This window comes from Lepus europaeus, chromosome 9 (assembly GCF_033115175.1).
Source record: "Lepus europaeus isolate LE1 chromosome 9, mLepTim1.pri, whole genome shotgun sequence".
Taxonomy (NCBI): Eukaryota; Metazoa; Chordata; class Mammalia; order Lagomorpha; family Leporidae; genus Lepus; species Lepus europaeus.
Genome location: NC_084835.1, coordinates 17,133,033 through 17,152,609, shown reverse-complemented (window position 1 = coordinate 17,152,609; position 19,577 = coordinate 17,133,033). Strand labels below are relative to the sequence as shown.

The 19,577-nt window shown below is 44.5% G+C and overlaps 1 protein-coding gene across 3 annotated transcripts in view; it reads left to right on the top strand.

Annotated features, from left to right (window-relative positions):
• NKTR (natural killer cell triggering receptor) overlaps positions 1 to 19,571 on the top strand; it is a 46,910-nt gene extending 27,339 nt beyond the window's left edge. The window contains exons 9-17 of one of the 3 annotated variants that reach the window (XM_062200627.1): positions 661 to 883; positions 1,330 to 1,485; positions 5,177 to 5,264; positions 5,757 to 5,902; positions 7,410 to 10,298; positions 13,804 to 13,899; positions 14,507 to 14,563; positions 15,028 to 15,132; positions 16,878 to 19,571. In XM_062200627.1, the coding sequence (XP_062056611.1) occupies positions 661 to 883; positions 1,330 to 1,485; positions 5,177 to 5,264; positions 5,757 to 5,902; positions 7,410 to 10,298; positions 13,804 to 13,899; positions 14,507 to 14,563; positions 15,028 to 15,132; positions 16,878 to 16,965 (3,848 nt within the window). In that variant the 3' untranslated portion in view covers positions 16,966 to 19,571. The remainder of the gene's footprint in view (positions 1 to 660; positions 884 to 1,329; positions 1,486 to 5,176; positions 5,265 to 5,756; positions 5,903 to 7,409; positions 10,299 to 13,803; positions 13,900 to 14,506; positions 14,564 to 15,027; positions 15,133 to 16,877) is intronic. The other 2 variants (XM_062200628.1, XM_062200629.1) reach the window with 2 other exon arrangements.
• The last annotated feature ends 6 nt before the right edge of the window (positions 19,572 to 19,577 follow it).

Here is a 19,577-nt window from a genome sequence, read left to right as displayed (position 1 = left end):
CACATAGAAACACAAAGTGAAACATACTGTTTGAGTACTAGTTATAGTTCTTTTTTTTTTTTTGATTTATTTATTTATTTGAGAGAGTTACAGAGAGAGAGATCTTCCATCTGCTGGTTCAGTCCCCAAATGGCTGCTGCAGTGGCTGGAACTGGGCCTATCTGAGGCCAGGAGTCAGGAGCTTCTTCCACATCTGCCATACTGGTACAGGAGCCCAGGCACTTGAGCCATCTTTCACTGCTTTCTCAGGCTACCAGCAGCGAGCTAGATCAGAAGAGGAGCAGCCGGGACTTGAACCAGTGCCAATATGGGATCTGTTCTTAAGTGATGTCTTCTACTACCCCCTGCTCTCCCTATTTCCTTTACTTGCCTTTTTTTTTTTTTTTCTGTCTTAACTGTTATCATTTGTTTTATTATGCAATGATTTATTTTCTTATATGATCCAACAAGAATATAGGCTTCATGAAGACAAAGGCTTTGTTACCTTACATTCTTGCCAGCAATTATGTTATCAACTTGAAAAAAATCCATTTAAGTACAATATTTAGTTTGCTAAAATAAACTAAAACATGCTTTATAATATTCAGTAATCACATTTTCTAGTCTGAAAGGTAGGCTCTGAAATCCACTACTAATATTTTTGTTAATATTTCTTAAAAGTTTTTGAGAAGAAAAGAAAGAAACCAACTCACTCAGAAGACTCGGATTCCTCTTCCAATTCCTCTTCCTCTTCAGAATCATCTTCAGAAAGTGAAATTGAACATGAGAGAAGCAGGAGGAGGAAACATAAGAGGAGGCCAAAAGTTAAACATTCTAAAAAAAGACGAAAGGAGGCAAGCAGTTCAGAAGAGCCAAGAAGTAAACATATAGTGAGCCCAAAAGGGTGAGTATGAAACATTCAAGTTGTGTTAGCTGAAAAACAGATGAACACCCTGGAATAATGAGGAAAGTCCATGTATAGCTATCATCTCAGTTTTATAACCTAGTGTTGAAAAAAAGATAGCATTTTTTGACTAATTCAATTGAATCTGGCAGACCAAGGAATAGCTTAGGCATTTCATATCAACCATTTATGTATTTTCAGGTAAAGTAATTCCTGAACCTCAAGTTGGGATCATTTGGCAATTCCATATCAAAGTTACACTACTGAGTTTTTCACTGACTTAATGTTTTCTCTTCCTTTTGTGAAAATTGTATAACCCTTTCCAATGAGACTTGTAAGCTACCAGTAGTTTTGCATTATTTTTAATAGTGAATTTTATGTGCTTTTATTATTACAAAATGCAAGCAGTGCATATCTTCCTTGGCAACTTGATTTGTCTTTTTAAGTTACTGTGAGAAGAGTGAGACCAATGGAAAAAGGTCAGTGGATTCAAGTACTAAAAGGGAAAAGCCCGTGGTCCGTCCAGAAGAGATTCCTCCAGTGCCTGAGAACCGGTTTTTACTGAGAAGAGATGTGCCTGTCGTCCCTGTGGAACCCGAACCGTGAGTGGACTAGCCTGTGTTTCCCTGCTAGGTGTTGCCATCAGCTGATTGCAGTGTCACACTCATTGGCTGAGTCTGATCCCCTCTCAGAGCATTTTGAGAGGCACTGCAGGAGACAGAGGTCGCAGAGTGACACTGACACCCATCATTCTGTCGTGGCAGTAAAAGGCAGTCGGGCAGACTGGCTGGAAAGTTCTCATTGGAGTTCTGTTCCATTACTGATCTCGTGATCTTACTGCTCCCTTGACCTTTCATTAGAGGGGGGAGGTTTTTGGCTATCAGAGGAGAGAGTTCATTGAACTCTGTTCTAATGGAGTAATAAAATATGTTCCCATTTGAATAGTGCAAAATTAATTGCATGGTAATTAGATAGATAATTTAGTATCATAAATATATTGCTGTTAACTTGCTCAGTGATAACTTCCCTGCATTGGAAAAGCTAATGCATAGTTTTAGATTTAGTCCCCAAAATAGTATTTAATGCATTTTTTTTAAAGATTTATTTATTTATTTGAAAGTCAGAGTTACACAGAGAGAGGAGAGGCAGAGAGAGAGAGAGAGGTCTTCCATCCGATGGTTCACTCCCCAGTTGGCCACAATGGCCGGAGCTGCGCCGATCAGGAGCCAGGAGCCAGGAGCTTCTTCTGGGTCTCTCACGTGGGTGCAGGGGCCCAAGAACTTGGGCTATCTTCTACTGCTTCCCCAGGCCACAGCAGAGAGCTGGATTGAAAGTGGAGCAGCCGGGTCTAGAACTGGCACCCACATGGGATGCCAGAGTGTAACCCGCTGCGCCACAGCTCCGGCCCCAGTATTTAATGTATTTGTGTATTAAACTGAGTCTACAGTTAGTAAAAGAATATGTGCATAAACAGAAATACCATGTGGCTGGTGTAATTGATAAGTTTGCTGTGAAGAATTATCTTGAAACTGAGAGGTTGCCTAAGTGTATTTGTTTATAATTGGGTCTCTACATATAGTTACCACATAGTTCATTAAATACTTTTAAAGTCTGATATTGTCTGATTTTAAAAAGCTATTGTGAAATGGTAAGCACCCTTAAATTAATAGCTTTAACATGATAATTACCTTTCATTTTTATAATTACAACACAAAATTGGTAGAAGTCAGCAAACTATGGTTCATGGACCAAATTTGGCCCACTGAGTGTTTTTTTTTTTTTTTTACAATCCATAGCTAAGCATGGTTTTTATATTTTCAGATGTTTGGGAGAGAAAAGTCAAGTGAAGAATAGTATCTTGTGACATGAAGATTGTTTGAAATTCAAATTTAGTATCCATAAATAAGGTCTTTTTTTTTTTTATCAGAAGGGTTTTTTTAAATTTTTTAGAAAACTTTTATTTAATAAATATAAATTTCCATAGTACAACTTTTGGATTATAGCGGCTTTTTCCCCCTATAACCTCTCTCCCACCAACAAACCATCCCATCTCCTACTCCCTCTCCCATCCTATTCTTCATTAAGATTCATTTTTAATTATCTTTATATACAGAAGATCAACTTAGTATATACTAAGTAAAGATTCAACAGATCGCACCCATACAGACACACAAAGTATAAAGTACTGTTTGAAGACTAGTTTTACCATTAATTTGCATAGTATAACACATTAAGGACAGAGATCCTACATGGGGAGTAAGTGCACAGTGACTCCTGTTGTTGATTTAACAATTGACACTCTTATTTATGATGTCAGTAATTACCCGAGGCTCTTGTCATGAGCTGCCAAGGCTATGGAAGCCTCTTGAGTTCACAAACTCCAACCTTATTTAGACAAGGCCATAATCAAAGTGAAAGTTCTCTCCTCCCTTCAGAGAAAGTTACCTCCTCCTTTGAAGGCCGGTTCTTTCTACTGGGATCTCACTTCCAGAGATCTTTCATTTAGGTCATTTTTTGCCAGTGTCTTGGCTTTCCATGCCTGAGAAACTCTCATGGGGTTTTTAGCCAGATCTGAATGCCTTAAGGGCTGATTCTGAGACCAGAGTGCTGTTTAGGGCATTTGCCATTCTATGAGTCTGCTGTGTATCTCACTTCCCATGTTGGGTCATTCTCTCCTTTTTAATTCTATCAATTATTAGCATACACTGGTGTTATCATAAATAAGGTCTTAGTGAAACCTAGCCACATCCATTTGTTTACATATTTTCTTAGGCTGTTTGTCTGTGGCACTGTTAGTGCCTCACCCTGCCATAGGGTGCACAGTGGCATGATTAGAGCTGTTTAGTATTTCAAGTGTTACACATTGTGGCCATCTGTAAAAATCTCATTACAGATCAGCGTAACCTGATGAACAGCATTAACATTACCTGTTTTAATAGAGAATATTAGCTTGGGACCCTATATAATTGTTGTTCCTCACCTGCCCACCCTCCCATTCCATTCTTCTCAGTAGACCTGTATTACAAAAAATGACAGTATTTTTTATTTTTACGTGTTGAATTTCATTAGTAAAACATATGTGGAAATTTTTGCTCTTCTTGAAATTAGCCAGATGCAAAAAGACAAATACAAGGGGTCTTCAAAAAGTCTGTGAAAAATAATTATCTTTCAATTCAGTTTTTCTACCAACTTCCTGAAGTACCCAGTTATCATACAATTTATTTATGTCAGGTTACCAGAAGCTGAGGAGAAGGGGACTAGGGGTTAGTGGTTAATGAAGACAGTCTCTGGGGTCATCAGGTTCTAGAAAGGTAGTGGTAATGGTTGAACAGCATTGTGAGTATAATTAATACCACTCAATTACTCATTTAGAATGGCACATTTTATGTTATATGTTTTACCACAATTGAAAAAAAATGCTTATTAAATGAATGCCTAACACAAAGTATTTGCCCAATAAAAGCTGGCCAGCATGTTAATAATAGTGACACCTAATAAACTAGAGTACAAAGAGACTAACCATGCATGGAGGACTGTGTCACAAAAGTCATATTCTTAGAATTACTCACCCAGTAGGACACAGATTCAAAGCATTGAAGGAGGACTGTAAAGTGTGCAGGACAGTGCGGGAGACACACTGCTAAAAATGGCACAGCAGTTAAGACACCCACACCCCATATGAAAGTGCCTGGGTTTGAGTCCTCATTCCATTTCTGATCCAGCTTCCCACTAATACATACCCTGGGAGGCAGCAGGTTGATGGCTCGAGCAGTTGAGTCCTTGCCACCCATGTGGGAGACTGAGATGGAGTTCTGGGCTTCTGGCTTCAGCTTGGCCCAGCTCTGACTTCAGCATGCTTTTGAGGAATGAACCAGGAGATGGAGGATCTCTCTGTCTCTCTGTGTCTGTCTGTCTGTCTCTCTCTCTATTGTTCAGCATTTCAAGTAAAAATAAATATATAATAAATGAGTAAATGCCAAAATACAGTTAAGCATCAGAAGTATGAATACCTCAGTGTTCTCTTTGAACATCACTGTTTTGAAAGACAATTTTTGTGTAAAGATAATATGCTTAAAAAGATAGATACAAGTATAATGAACTTGTATTTCTATCCAGTTGGCTAACTTGTTTAAGTTTTGTCATTTAAAGGATTCGCTTAGAAAATGTGGTTATGTGGAATGTTGGACAAATGAAGTGCTTGTGTATTATAAGGGTGTAAATTTTGTATTCAAACATTGAGACAACTGCCTAGCATTTGCTTATTTTTTTAATTTCCATCACCGTCTTTTCTAGGAAGATTCCTGATGTTGTACCTGTTGTGAATGATCAGAAACCATCTGTGTCCAAGTCTGGTCGGAAGATTAAAGGAAGGGGCACAATTGTAAGTGTTAAGAGTCTTCTGTTTCCAAATTACTTAACAGTAAAAAAATTTTTTTTACCTATATAGACAAATCCTAGCTTTAGTTTTATAGTTTTCGCCTAGCTTTAGTTTTAGGTAGAATACAAAATCTGTTTAAGGAACTAGTTATATTTTCCATAGTTATGAGGTGGCAGATATTTCTGTTACATTAAAGTTTACTGCCGTGTTTAAATGGGTTTCATTAGGAAATGAAAAGATGAAACATTTAATGAGTCTTTTAAGCTACCTTAGGCTAATGAATGTGACCATTAGGAATTTGAAGAGGCAGTTTCATGTGGGATTACAGGTGAATACCTTTTAATCTGTTGTGTTTGAAGTAACTTCATACCATCCTTTTGTTACTTGAATAATTCCCTTTGATGGGATCTCAGATTTCATTTTTTAGTCTAACTCTGTGCTGTAAGACTGCAGTCTAGAAGCATTTTTTAAATGGCTGTTTCTTTGTTTCTGAAGCGCTATCACACACCTCCAAGGTCAAGGTCCTGCTCTGAATCGGATGACGATGACAGCAGTGAAACTCCTCCACACTGGAAAGCAGAAATGCAGCGGTTGAGGGCGTATAGGCCACCAAGTGGAGAGAAGTGGAGTAAAGGAGATAAGTAAGAGCTTTGAGTATAAGCACCAGCCTGTGTCTGCTGCTTTTTCTGTGCTCTGGGACTAGAGACTTAATTCTGGATTTTTCATTAATGATTTACAGTCAGAATTAGAATGTGCCCAAAGGGAATGCATTTGAAAATACTTGGTGATGTTGTTGATAACTAGGTAGAAAATGTTGTTTCCCCCTCACAGAAACTAAAAGCCTATTCACTCTTTTGAAGTTCTCTTACCCAATTTTAGAAATAGTCGGGATTATTATTATTATGTTTTTTTTGGACAGGCAGAGTTAGACAGTGAGAGAGAGAGACAGAGAGAAAGGTCTTCCTTCCGTTGGTTCACCCCCCAAATGGCCGCTACAGTCGGCGCACTGCACCAATCCAAAGCCAGGAGCCAGGTGCTTCTTCCTGGTCTCCCATGCAGGTGCAGGGCCCAAGCACTTGGGCCATCTTCCACTGCCTTCCCAGGCCACAGCAGAGAGCTGGACTGGAAGAGGAGCAACCGGGACAGAATCCAGTGCCCCAACTGGGATTAGAACTGGGGTGCCGGCACCGCAGGCGGAGGATTAGCCAAGTGAGCCACAGCACTGGCCAGTAGTCAGGATTTAAAAGTTATTTAGCAGATTTTTTTCCTAGCCAGGTGTGTTAGTAATGAATCAGTTAATAGATAGGAGAACCTGTATCCAGTGTGTGTATTAACTTCTGGCTCCAAGGACTATTGCTTCTTCAGAAAGGTCCACTCTCTTACCCTCAGGGACACCCCACAGTTGAATAGCTATTTTAGGAATGGGGCTGGCCCCAGAGTAGCTGGTGAAACATACCTCATTGGGGCCCTATGTAATCAATCATGGTAGAATTTTCTTTTTCCCTGGGGTGAAATTGGAAAGAGGAAGAGATGTCCATGTGCTATGGGGAAGTGGCTTAGACTCTGATGCTGAGGACTCCCAGGTAATGTTTGCATCTGTTGTCATGAATTTTCTTCTTCAATTTTTGTTTTAAGTAGTTTAACTACAACTTAGGGATAAATCGTGATCACCTCTGTGTAGCACAGAGAAAACAGTCAGACATGCTAGCTTCACAAGAGAAAGAGGCTTCTCTTAAAACATGATTCCAGCACCACTCTTGTTTCTGGAGATGAACAAAATTGTCTGGGAACTCAGTCTTACTATCCCTCAAAAAAAATCTCTTGGAGGCAGAGGGTTATAAGCAGATCCCAGCCGCAAGCTCAGTATGTAGTCAGTGCTTTTGTGATTAGTTGTTTTGGCTTTCTAAAACATTTTCCTATTAAGTTTGAATTCTTTGCTTAGCTTTTAAAAAGATTGTTTTGTAAGTGAATCTCTTCAGTGTGTGTCTCTGAAAGTATCAGATCAAGAGAAGGCCTTAAATGATTCCTGCTTCCTACGTGTGCTAATGATGTTGATGATGTCAAGTACTCTGATACTAAGAGATGTGCTTTAAGGCATTGAAAACTTGTTTATAAGTAACTGCATGCATATTGTGTCCTTTTCTATAGGTTAAGTGACCCCTGCTCAAGCCGATGGGATGACAGAAGCTTGTCCCAGAGATCCCGATCATGGTCCTATAACGGATATTATTCTGATGTTAGTACAGCAAGACACTCTGATGGTCACCATAAAAAACGCAGAAAAGAGAAAAAGGTCAAGCATAAGAAGAAAACAAAAAAGCAGAAACACTGCAGAAGACACAAACAGATGAAGAAAAGGAGGATTGTTGTACCATCTGACATAGAGTCCTCCAGGTCTTCCACTCGAAGAATGAAATCCTCTTGTGACAGGGAAAGGCGGTCTCGTTCCTCTTCATTATCATCTCATCGCTCGTCAAAGAGGGACTGGTCCAAATCTGATAAGGATGACCAGAGCTCCTCGACCCGTTCCAGCAGAGACTCCTACAGATCGAAATCTCACTCACGATCTTACTCTAGAGGAAGCTCAAGATCAAGGACTGCATCAAAGTCCTCATCGCATTCTCCAAGTAAATCCAAGTCCAGATCTAGTTCCAAGTCAGAGCACCAAAGGACAACCTCCAAGTCACCCAGGAGAACAGTTTCTCAATTAAGTGAAAACAAACCAGTTAAAACAGAACCTTTAAGAACAACAGTGCCACCAAATGAAAACGTTGTGGTGCAGCCAGTGGTGGCAGAAAATATTCCTGTAATACCATTGAGTGACAGTCCCCCTCCTTCAAGGTGGAAGCCTGGACAGAAGCCCTGGAAGCCATCTTATGAGCGAATTCAGGAAATGAAAGCTAAAACAACCCATTTGCTGCCCATCCAGAGCACTTATAGCTTAGCAACTATTAGAGAGACTGGTAGTTCATTATCCTACCATAAAAGAGAAAAGAATTCTGAAAGCGATCGGAGTGCTTATTCGAAATACAGTGATAGAAGTTCAGAAAGTTCACCAGGGTCCAGGAGCAGGTCTTCCAGGAGTAGATCATATTCCAGATCATACACCAGGTCACGTAGTCCAGCTAGTTCACCTTCAAGGTCCAGGTCCCCATCATCTAGATCTCATTCACGAAGTAAGTACAGCGATCATTCACGGTGTAGCAGATCATCTTCATACACCTCTGTTAGCAGTGAGGACAGAAGACGAGCCAAGAGGAAATTTAGATCCAATGGGAAAAGACACACTTCACATAAAAGATACAGCAGCAGTTCTGAAAAGACACTTGGCAATAAATATATCCGAGGCAGAAACAAATCCTCACGTCAGAGAAAGTATAGTGAAAGTAGGTCATCTTTAGATTATTCTTCAGACAGTGAGCAGTCAAGTGTTCACGCTGCACAGTCAGCCCAGGACAAAGAGAAAAAGGGCAAAATGGAAACAGGCACTAATAAACAAAAAAACAGAGATGAAGAGAAATCTAAGCCCGAGCGAGAATGCTCTCGGTCAAAAAAAAGGACCTTGAAAGAGAGTGTTTCTGACCACTTTAGAAATGGCAGCAAGCCCAAAAGGAAGAGTTACGCTGGGAGCAAATGGGACTCGGAGTCTAATTCAGAGCGAGATGTAACCAGAAAGAGTAAGAACGACTCCCGGCCGTCTTCTGATAAGGAAGAAGGGGAGGCCACATCAGATTCTGAATCCGAGGTGAGCGAAGTTCACATCAAAGCCAAACCCACACCAAAGTCTTCAGCAAACACTTCACTGCCTGACGGTAATGGTGTTTGGAAACCAAGCAAACAGCGGTCATCAACTTCTGATTCTGACGACTCCTATTCCGATTCAGAAAACAATAAAGGAAAGGCACGGAAGCATAAACGTGGGTCAAAGGAAAATCCTAAACGGGAACACACCAGAAAACTGAAAGAGAAATTGAAAGGGAAAAAAGAGAAAAAGCACAAGGCTCCAAAGCGCAAACAAGCCTTTCACTGGCAGCCTCCACTAGAATTTGGTGAAGAGGAGGAAGAGGAGATTAATGAAAAGCAAGTTACCCAGGAGTCCGAGGAGAAGAAACACGTTTGTGACAATAGTGAAACCATACAAGGTAATCCTGCGAAAACTGAGAAATCCTGTGATGAGGGCAACCTTCCAGGTAACTGTGGCACGGCGGCTGTCGCATCGGATCGTGACCAGCTTACTAAAGATGAATGCAAACCCAGCGTTTCTCCCAGTGCTGGACCTGCGGAGGGAAATGCAGCCAGTTCTCCCCCAGACATCCGGCAGAGTGAGAGAAGTGTCCCGAGTGGCGTGGAGGACGTGCTTCAGACAGATGACAACATGGAGATTTGCACGCCTGAGCGGAGCTCCCCAGCCAAGGGAGAGGGGGCTTCCCCTCTGGGAGACCCAGGGCTGGACAGCCCAGAGAGAAGTGCTGTTCTGAAGCAGGATGTGCAGAGGGACCGTGCTGAAGCAGAGGGGGTGAAAGAGGAAAGCAGCGTGTCTGAAGGCAAAGCGGTGGGGGAGGCAGAGAAACAGGACAGCGGCTCTGCCGCTTTGGGCAGCGCAGCAGAAAAGACTGGCAAGAAGGAGGAGGCCGAGAAGAGCCAGGCCAACCTCCCGGATAACAAATGGAAGCCTTTGCAAGGGGTGGGCAACGTGCTAACACCTACTGCTATGACTTCCACTGCCGTGGATGTTAAAACATTGACTGCTGTGCCTGAAGTGAAGCCACAGGGCTTGAGAATAGAAATTAAGAGCAAAAACAAAGTTCGCCCTGGGTCTCTCTTTGATGAGGTAAGAAAGACAGCCCGCTTAAACCGGAGGCCAAGAAATCAGGAGAGTTCAAGTGATGAGCAGACACCCAGTCGGGATGGTGATAGCCAGTCAAGGAGCCCAAGCAGATCGCGAAGTCAATCGGAAACCCAATCAAGGCACAGGACAAGGTCTGTCTCCTACAGTCATTCAAGAAGTCGATCAAGAAGTTCCACGTCTTCTTATCGGTGAGCAGATTCTCTTTCCTTTTTTCTCCTCAGGAAAGTCTGTTATTATTTAGCTTGGAAGAAAGTCGGAGCTAGAGACAAGATCACTATTTCCAAATATCTTAACAGGAATGAGAAGTGGTGTTCTGTGACCCAGGGAAGAGACTGAGGACGTGGGGAGTGGGGATTTCAGAATCAGACATTAGAGCTCAGTTTTAAAAGCCGTCGCTGTGAAATCAAGCTCTCTGGCAGTAGAAGTGAATTACCATGACAGGTGGCAGGTTTTCTGTCTTTAAAGGAATGAGCCTGCTTGCTTTGGCCATCAGAGCCATCCTGAATTTACAGAACATGCAGGATTTAGAGTTCACTAACCTAGATGTTCATCCTTTTTTTTTTTTTTAAGATGTATTTACTTATTTGAAAGGCAGAGTTACAGAGAAAGGAGAGACACAGAAAGAGAGATCTTCCATCCGCTGGTTTACTCCCCAAATGGCCACAAGTGATCAGGGTGGTCCAGGCTGAAGCATGGAGCCAGAAGCTTCTTCCAGGTCTCTTACGTGGGTGCAAGGACCCAAGGATTTGGGCCATTTTCCGCTGCTTTCCCAGGAGCATTAGCAAGAAACTGGATGGGAAGTGAGGCAGCTAGGATTCAAACTGGCACCCATATGGGATGCTGGCGCTGCAGGCCATGACTTTAACGCACTGCACCACAGTGCCAGCCCCCAGCTGTTCATCTTTGGATTGCTTGGTGTTGTTAAAGCTGCATCTCTCATCAGTATAGGTTGGACAGTTCAGCACATGACAAAACCCAAACAAAACTGGTGGTGGTGGCAAGTAGTTGTGTTGTGTTCTTTTCTGTTTTTCCCTTTCCTTTTTTTTTTTTTTTTTAAGATGTGCGTGTTTACTTGAAAGAAAGAGCTAGAGAGAACGGAGAGAGAGAGAGATTGACCTTCCATACACTGGTTTACTCCCAAAATGACTACAGCTGCCAGGGCAGCAGGGCTGGGCAGGAGCCAAGAGCTTAATCCAGGTCTCCCACATGGGTAGCAGGGGCCCAGGTCCTTGGACCATCTTGCACTGCTTTCCCAGGTGCATCAGCAGGAAGATGGATCAGAAGTGGAACAGCAGCCAGAACTGGAACCAGTGCTTATATGAGATGGCGGTGTCATGGGCAGCTACTTAACCTTCTGCTCCACAACACCTGCCCTGCATTCTCTCCCTTGAAAACAGCTCATGGTTTTACCTCCTAACTACTCATATCCCTGGTTAAATTGTACTTTTAATCAGTTGGATTTAAAATACAGTAAGGATCATTTACTAGCTTTTTCCTAACCCGGACTTATTACAAAAGGAGCCACCACATGCCGTCTGTAGTAACTGTCTCCCATTCACTTCTCAGTAGCTTGCTTGCTGTCTCCTGTGCCTGCCCTCCCCATGTCTAACCCAGCTGACAGGGGTTTTCAGGTGCTTCTGCAAGGCCCTCATCCTTCTGGAAGGCTCTGCTAGCACTCCCCATACCTCTCAGACCACTTTATGCCTTGTTAGTTGGCTCTTCTTCCTGCCTAGACCCCAACAGCCCCAGAAAGCGGGTGAGTCTTGGCCCTTGTCTCTCTGAGTTCCTGTTGCTCAAAGCAGTTGCCTGCTCTGGTCTGCTTACCATTTATACCCAGTCAGCCTGGAGCTGCTGGTGATGCTGGCCACCCTCCTTTTAGCTTTCTTACGCCTGCCTTTGGAGTGGGTGGTATTTAATTTTATAAATGAAGAGAGTGAGACATAGAAAGGCTAAGGAATTTCTCTAAGCGATGCAGCTAGCTTGGTAGTAGGCTGCGATGGCTAAGCCTGGACACTGCCCAATTTCCCTTTTTGGTTGCCTGCCTGGGCCTTACCCCCCTACTAGGCTGTGAAGTCCATGGAGTCAGGAATTGCAGTCACATCACAAGGTCTGGCTCTGTAATGTTGGGCTGAGTAAATGACTAGAATCTTTTTAAAACACAATGTGTTCGACGGCACCGCGGCTCAGTAGGCTAATCCTCCGCCTTGCAGCGCTGGCACCCCGGGTTCTAGTCCCGGTCGGGGCTCCGGATTCTGTCCTGGTTGCCCCTCTTCCAGGCCAGCTCTCTGCTGTGGCCAGGGAGTGCAGTGGAGGATGGCCCAAGTCCTTGGGCCCTGCACCCCATGGGAGACCAGGAGAAGCACCTGGCTCCTGCCTTCGGATCAGCGCGGTGTGCCGGCCGCAGCGCGCCTACCGCGGCGGCCATTGGAGGGTGAACCAACGGCAAAAAGGAAGACCTTTCTCTCTGTCTCTCTCTCTCACTGTCCACTCTGCCTGTCAAAAAAAAAAAAAACACAATGTGTTCATTCTCACTCAGACCCACTAGAAGCAGGCCATGGCTTCCAAAACCTAAGTGTGTACTGAGTCAGACCTACCACGCTGCTTCTCACAGAGCTCTTCCCGACTGCGTGGCCCTGTTCCTAAAGGACTTGGCTAAAGCAGCGGGGGGCGGGGGGGAACCAAGGGAGTGCTTCCTTTCTACATTTATTTTATTAGATATAAATAATAAATGATTAAGGTATTTTTAGAAGCCAGATATGGGGGCCGGCGCCATGGCTCACTTGGTTAATCCTCTGCCTGCGGTGCCAGCATCCCATATGGGCACCAGTTCATATCCTGGCTGCTCCTTTTCTGATCCAGCTCTCTGCTGTGGCCTGGGAAAGCAGTGGAGAATGGCCCAGGTGCTTGGGCCCCTGCACCCCCATGGGAGCCAGGAAGAAGCACCTGGATCCTGGCTTAGGATCAGCACAGCTCCGGCCGTTGCAGTCATTTGGGGAGTGAACCAATGGAAGGAAGACTCTCTCTCTCTCTCTCTCTCTCTCTCTCTCTCTCTCTCCTCTCTCTCATTGTCTGTAACTCTGCCTGTCAAATAAATAAATAAAATCTTTAAAGAAAAAAAGAAACCAGATATGAAGAGGCTTTGATGAACCGGTGAAATCTATTATAGACTACCATTATGCTAAACTTTTGTTAGAATTTTGTTGTGTTTATAGTTTTACCACAGATGTTTCTATCCTTGTACAAGGTTATTTTTGCATATTTTAGAACTTTCTAAAAATAATGTCATTTAAATGTATAGATGTTCTCCATTTGTGTTTTTCACTCAACATTGTGCTCTAGAGAGTATGTCTCTGTTGATACACATAGCTGTGGTTCATTTTCCTGCTTTAGAATCTGTCGTCGTAAGTCTGTGCCTTACCCCATTCTACCATTCCTGGAGATTTGACTCCTTTCTTCTTTCAGTGTTACAAATAGGGCTCCTATCAGGATACCTGTACCAGCTTTTATTTCATTCTGTTTGCTTGAAACCGTGCTGGTTTCTAGGTTGCCTCCTCATCTCTCACCTCATAGTCACCATGAGGAGTTTGAGACAGCTTTCCTGTGGGAGTGTGTTCCTTCCCTGTACTGCCAGCAACAGATTTGAACTGTAAGTAAATTACTGTAGTTACATGGTTTCACTCGTGCTAACTGTAGGTCAAGAAGCTACTCCAGAAGTCGGAGCCGAGGGTGGTACAGCAGAGGCCGAAGCAGAAGCCGGAGCAGTTCCTACCGCAGTTACAAAAGCCACAGGTGAGCTTGTGCCCCGCTTGCACCATGGTCTGCAGCTCATCTGCACTCTCAGGGCTGTGCAGGTGCCGTGGGGGAGCCGGGGAGAAGAGCCCTGTGTCATTGACTGGCCTGTTTTCTCACCTAGCTCTTCCTGCTGTTGCCGGGATCTTACCAGAGTGAGGAATGCTAGCGAGAGGCTCATGCTTAGCCTGAGTTCCTATCCGCAGTCACCTCTTGACTGGGGTTAGAGGTCAGGATAGGAAGATGGTCCAGAGGCCCTGAGAAGAGGAAGTGAGGTAGAGGGTGACCCCAGCTGCCACTTCCCCGGCTTCTTTCCCTTGTTGGCCTCTGAGGCGTTTGCCACTGCGTCCCACCCCTGCAGACCTCCCTCTCCCCGCCCAGCCTTCCCAGGACTTCCTTAACATCCCGGAAGGTCCTCATAACACTTCATCTTCTGGAACCTAGTAGGCTTTTTTAAAAAAATCCAATAAATCTTTCATCTGAAAACAAATACATAGCTGTGGGATTGTGCTGTACTTTCACTTTGATGGACAAGTGTCTAGATGTTTGATAGAGCCTGTTTTGCCCTGACCCATAAGATGATGGTCCTTCATGTGATTGCTTCTAGGACATCCAGCAGGAGCCGATCTAGGAGCAGCTCGTATGATCCCCACAGTCGGTCCAGGTACGCACAGGGGTTAGGGAACCTCCTGCGGAGGCCCAATGGAAAGGCCTAGTGTTACGAATTCTTACTTGAAAGTGTTATGTCTCCTTGATTAGCTTAAATGCATGTATTTGTCTCCTGAAATCATAACCCTTCTGAATGAGGTCTTTTTGACAGTTTTTGTCTGTTGGTCCATTGTGTTGCACTGTCAAAAATGACAGTGTCAGATTGTAATGAGAGGTGTTCATTGAATAAAACTGCCTGTTAACTCCAAGATTCAGTGAGAAACTGAGTCAGTTAACATTGTTCTATGTACCATGTAAGTCTCATGTGGGCACTTGTTCAGTGTTTCCAGTACTTGCTATGTATCTCTTCCCACACTGTCAGATAGTGCCCGTGTTGTAAGCTAGGACCCTCTTCAAATCCTAAAAAGACATGCAACCTGTTTAAATGGGAAAATATAATGTGTGCTATTGTTGTTAAAGCAGGTCCTATACTTACGACAGCTACTATAGCAGGAGTCGGAGTCGAAGTCGAAGTCAGAGGAGTGACAGTTACCACCGCAGCAGAAGTTACAACAGGCGGTCCAGGTGGGTCTCCCTCTCAGGGCTCTGGAGGCCACTGCGGGTGCTTATTGTGAAGTGCTGACTTGATGCTGGCAGCCTGAAAACAGAAATACTTCTTTAAGTTTTTGAATTCCAGCAGCCCACAGGCAGTTACTAGATGTGGCCTTTGTATTAAGAGTTGCCAGGCATTGTTTAATGGTAATTGTTATTCCGACTTGAGGTTTTCAGTAGTCACATGTCCACAGACAGATATCTTTTTTGGAAGGAATGGGGGGGCACCCAAACCATGACCCACTTCCTTAAATAGGGCTACTTGCTCAAAATAGCCAGTTTGTCACTTTATGAAGTATCATAATGATTTGTGTCAGCAGTAGGATTGAGGTTTGTATCTCAGTTATTTAGGAAGATGCATGTATGTATTACATGTTTTAGGTAACATAGTTTGGCTACTGCAGAAGTCATTACGGTAACTTTCCTGATGCCCCTGTCTGGTGGCTTCTGGTCTTATCCTCCCCCACACAGGGCAGCGACAGTGATCCTTGTAAAATATCTGTGCTTTGGACACCCTTCACAGGCTCCCCACTGCCTCCACAGTTGGGTCTCAGCTCCTCAGAATCACGTGCATTTACCCACTCCAGCTTGGACTCTTCCTGGCCCCCATTTTTTTTTTTTTTTTTTTTTTTTAAGATTTATTTATTTGAAAGAGTTGCACAGAGAGAGGAGAGGCAGAGAGAGAGAGAGAGAGGTCTTCCATCTGCTGGTTCACTCCCCAACTGGCTGCAACAGCTGGAACTGCACCAATCCAGAGCCAGGAGCTTCTTTTGAGTCTCCCACATGGGTGCTGGGGCCCAAAGGCTTGGGCCATCTTCTGCTGCTTTCCCAGGGCATAGCAGAGGGCTGGATCGGAAGTGGAACAGCTGGGACTCAAACCGGTGCCTATAGGGGATGCCGGTACTGCAGGTGGCAGCTTTACCTGCTGTGCCACAGCAGTGGCCTCCCTGCCCTTCTCCTTTAATGTGGACCCTTTGCCTGGAGGCACAGAAGCATGCTCCACCATCCCCTCTTTAGCTTCTTGAAATCAACGATTCCCACCTGCCTTGCAGGTCTCTGCTGTAACACACTGCCGCAGAAAGCCCTCTGACCACCAGTCCTGAGCTCCCTCCCTCCTGGTGCCTCTGAGCCAGCCATTGCTCCTCCTGGGCTCTCACTGTCCCTGACTGACTTGTCTGGCCACTGTTATACCCTTGAGTCCCAGAGAAACAGACTTGTCTACTGGGGTTTTGGGGGAGGGGGCAGAGCAAGGGTGCCCACAAAATAACTGACTGGTGGCCATAACCACGTCATCTTGACTCAGTATCCCAGTGGCCTTGTTCAAACACAGACCCATTCCCACCCCTCGCTGGCCCACATTTTGGTTTCTGTACCTTTAATGAAACTATGCATGTACTGTTAACATGGAAATTATTCTGCTCATTTGCACAAATGGACTCCAAGTAAATTTCCCAAGATATTTATTTTATTGTAACCTTGATACTGTTGTCACTTAAAACATCTTGGAGAAGTTCATGGCGTTCCTGTGGTGCGTGCCCCTCTTGCCCTCCCCTCGTGCTCTGCTATGCAGTCGTGTTTTCAAGCCATTCAAATCAAAGAAGAAATTGCCAGAGGAATTGAAAGGGTTGATGGTTAGTGCTCGTTTCGCAGCACATATACTAAAATAGGATTGACGGTTAAAAGATTTTCATATATTTCGTTTGTGTTGTGTTATACAGGAGTTGTAGATCTTATGGCTCTGACAGTGAAAGTGACCGAAGTTACTCTCATCACCGGAGCCCCAGTGAAAGCAGCAGATACAGTTGAAAACGTCTGTTTTTTGATACAAATTCTAACTTTATTTGTAAATATCTGGTAACTTAAAAGTTTGAGAAACTTCATGGAAGTCTGTTGTTCTATTTCAATATTAGAGGTGAATTGCAGAAGTAGACACTTCTTGTTATTCATTTACATCTGCACAGAAAAATTTAAAATACAGGTATCTCCTAGAACTATTTTTATGCCACATTTTACAGTAGCCAACTATGGAAGTGAATTTCGTTTTCTTGAATCAAGAAATTGTGAAATGTACCAAGTATAATTTGCAATATTATCTTAGGTAGACTTTCTCTCCATCTCTTGTATTCCTTAGAATACAGATGCGTTTTGCCCGTTTTTCAGGTTTTAGCATATAAGCTGCCAAGCGTAGGACTGTGAAGATCAGTCATACCCATGTCCTCCCAAAACGGCCCCCGGGGTCAGCGCCCGTAGTGAGGAGCACACGGCAGGGGCTCTGGGCTTCTTCACTCCCTCCTCACTGCTTAGCAGTCAGAGGATCAGGAGTGCGGACATCAGGCCGCCCACGGTCGGCCTTGCCTCTCAGGCTGTGGGTGAGGCTGTGAAGAGTTAAGCCTGCCTTAACTAGACATACGTGCAACGTCTCTGAGGACTTACTGTTTTATGTGCTTTTTAATAGATACTATCACAAGTTTGGGTTGGAAAACATCCTCTTCCAGTTGATGCTTTGGTGCTTGGTACCTTCGGGTGCCCCGGTGAGCATTACTCTTGTATACTGTACGTCAGAGTTCATCAGACACAACGGGGATTTTTTTTTTTTTTTTTAATTCACTGGCACCAAAAATGGTTTCTTCTGAGCTGTCTTCACTTTGACAGTTTGGGGTGCTTCTCTCAAACACAGCTGTGGTTTGGTTCTCCCCTAAGCAGGCAAGATTGGCGGTAGGGAATGTGGCCACTCAGGTCTGCTGCCTGTCTGTGCTCCTGGAGGAGTGGGTTGAAGAGTGCGCATCAAAGTAACAGCAGAAGCGAAGTGCCACCTCGTGGAGAGTTTGCAGGCCTTTCCTCTTCAGTCTGTCATGTAAGGGACACACCACCTCAGCAGTTCCTGCTGTCACCAGCATGGTTTTCCTGATTCCACCACGGCTCCCAGCCAGGGAAGCCTTGCCTGACCCCTGTGCACCCAGGAGCAGAGCGGGCAGGGTGCTGTGGTCCTTACGTATCTTCATGTCTTTGGGCGGGGCCTCCAGAAATAAGTTGCCCTGTAAAATGTAGTGTATGTGTGGTTTTTTACTCTTCAGTGTTTTGTCCCCAAGTGTACTTAATCACCTTAGTGCCAGCTTGATGCAGTTATGCAGAAGTTTATGTGGATGTCTGACACACACCTCGGCACCATTCCGCCCCAGGCCTTGCTGGGGAGCACTAGGGAAGTAGAAGAGAACCCTCTGGGTCGGGGGTGGGCTGACAGCCTTGACGGATGGAGGGGTGACTGTCACCCGGACAACGAATGTAAACAGGGTTAGGTGGGCAGTTGCTTGCCAAGTCACCGAAGACTTAAGTTGGAAGCCAGGACTGAGTCAGAGGGTACTTGTGGGCACGCAGGTCGGAGTCTGACTCACCTGCAGGGTTTTCAGAAGTCGCCTGCGGAGACTACTGCTTTACCCCTACTCAGCTGGAAGACAGGTATTCAGAACCCAAACAGAAACGCCAAATCTAATCAGGTTAGCTGCGTTACCCCTGGGCAGTGCACTAGCTTTTTGTTGCTCTATGAGGAATTACCCAACGTGCAACAGTTCAGAACACCACCCATTTATGAGCTCACAGTTGTGCAGCTCTTGGGTCTGGCATGGGATGGCTGGAGTCCCTCTGCTCAGGGTCCCACAGGGTGGAAATCCAGGGTTGGCTGGTAGCATTCCTTTATGGAGGCACTGGGCAAGGATCAGTTTCCAGACTCATTCAGGTCACTGGCAGAACTTAGTTCTCTGCTGGCTGGCAGTTGGGGCGTGGGGTGGTTCCGGGCCCCTCACAGCTGCCTGCAGCCCTGCTCTTTCTCATGCGTCAGATCCCTTTCCTCTCTGTTTTCAGAGGGTCCATGCCATTAGATCAAACCCACAGAGGTCAGTTGTGCCATAGAACATAACATAATTGCGGGGAAGAGCGCTCATCATTCTCACAGGTTCTGGGGATTAGTGCGTGGATGGGTGAGGGGCACTGCAGAATTCTCCACAGGCAGTCACCACCTGTGCCCATCTCGGCTGCGCTGGGCCCTCACCCTGAAAAGGACGGCCCTGGAAGCCTCTTTGTTTCTGCAGGGGGGAAGGCTGGCCCTCAGCTGCAGCGGCCACTTGTGTTGACTGACATGAACTGCAGGAACAGCTTCTTCCAAAAGGCGATTGTTCTGCATTGTGAAGTTATTTTTTAATAAAACTGAATTATGTTGTGTATTGTGCTTAATAGAAAATGCATTAATGGACTGTTTTTGTAATGTCCTGTTTACTGATGAAATAGCCAGTATTGTTCGAAAACTAGAAAATACTTTCGTACATATTAGCAATGTCTACTTTGTATACACTTTACTTCAGCTTCCCCAAGACTTGAAAGGGGACCTTGTAGAAATTAAAGTATTTGGTCCAACTCTTTGCATG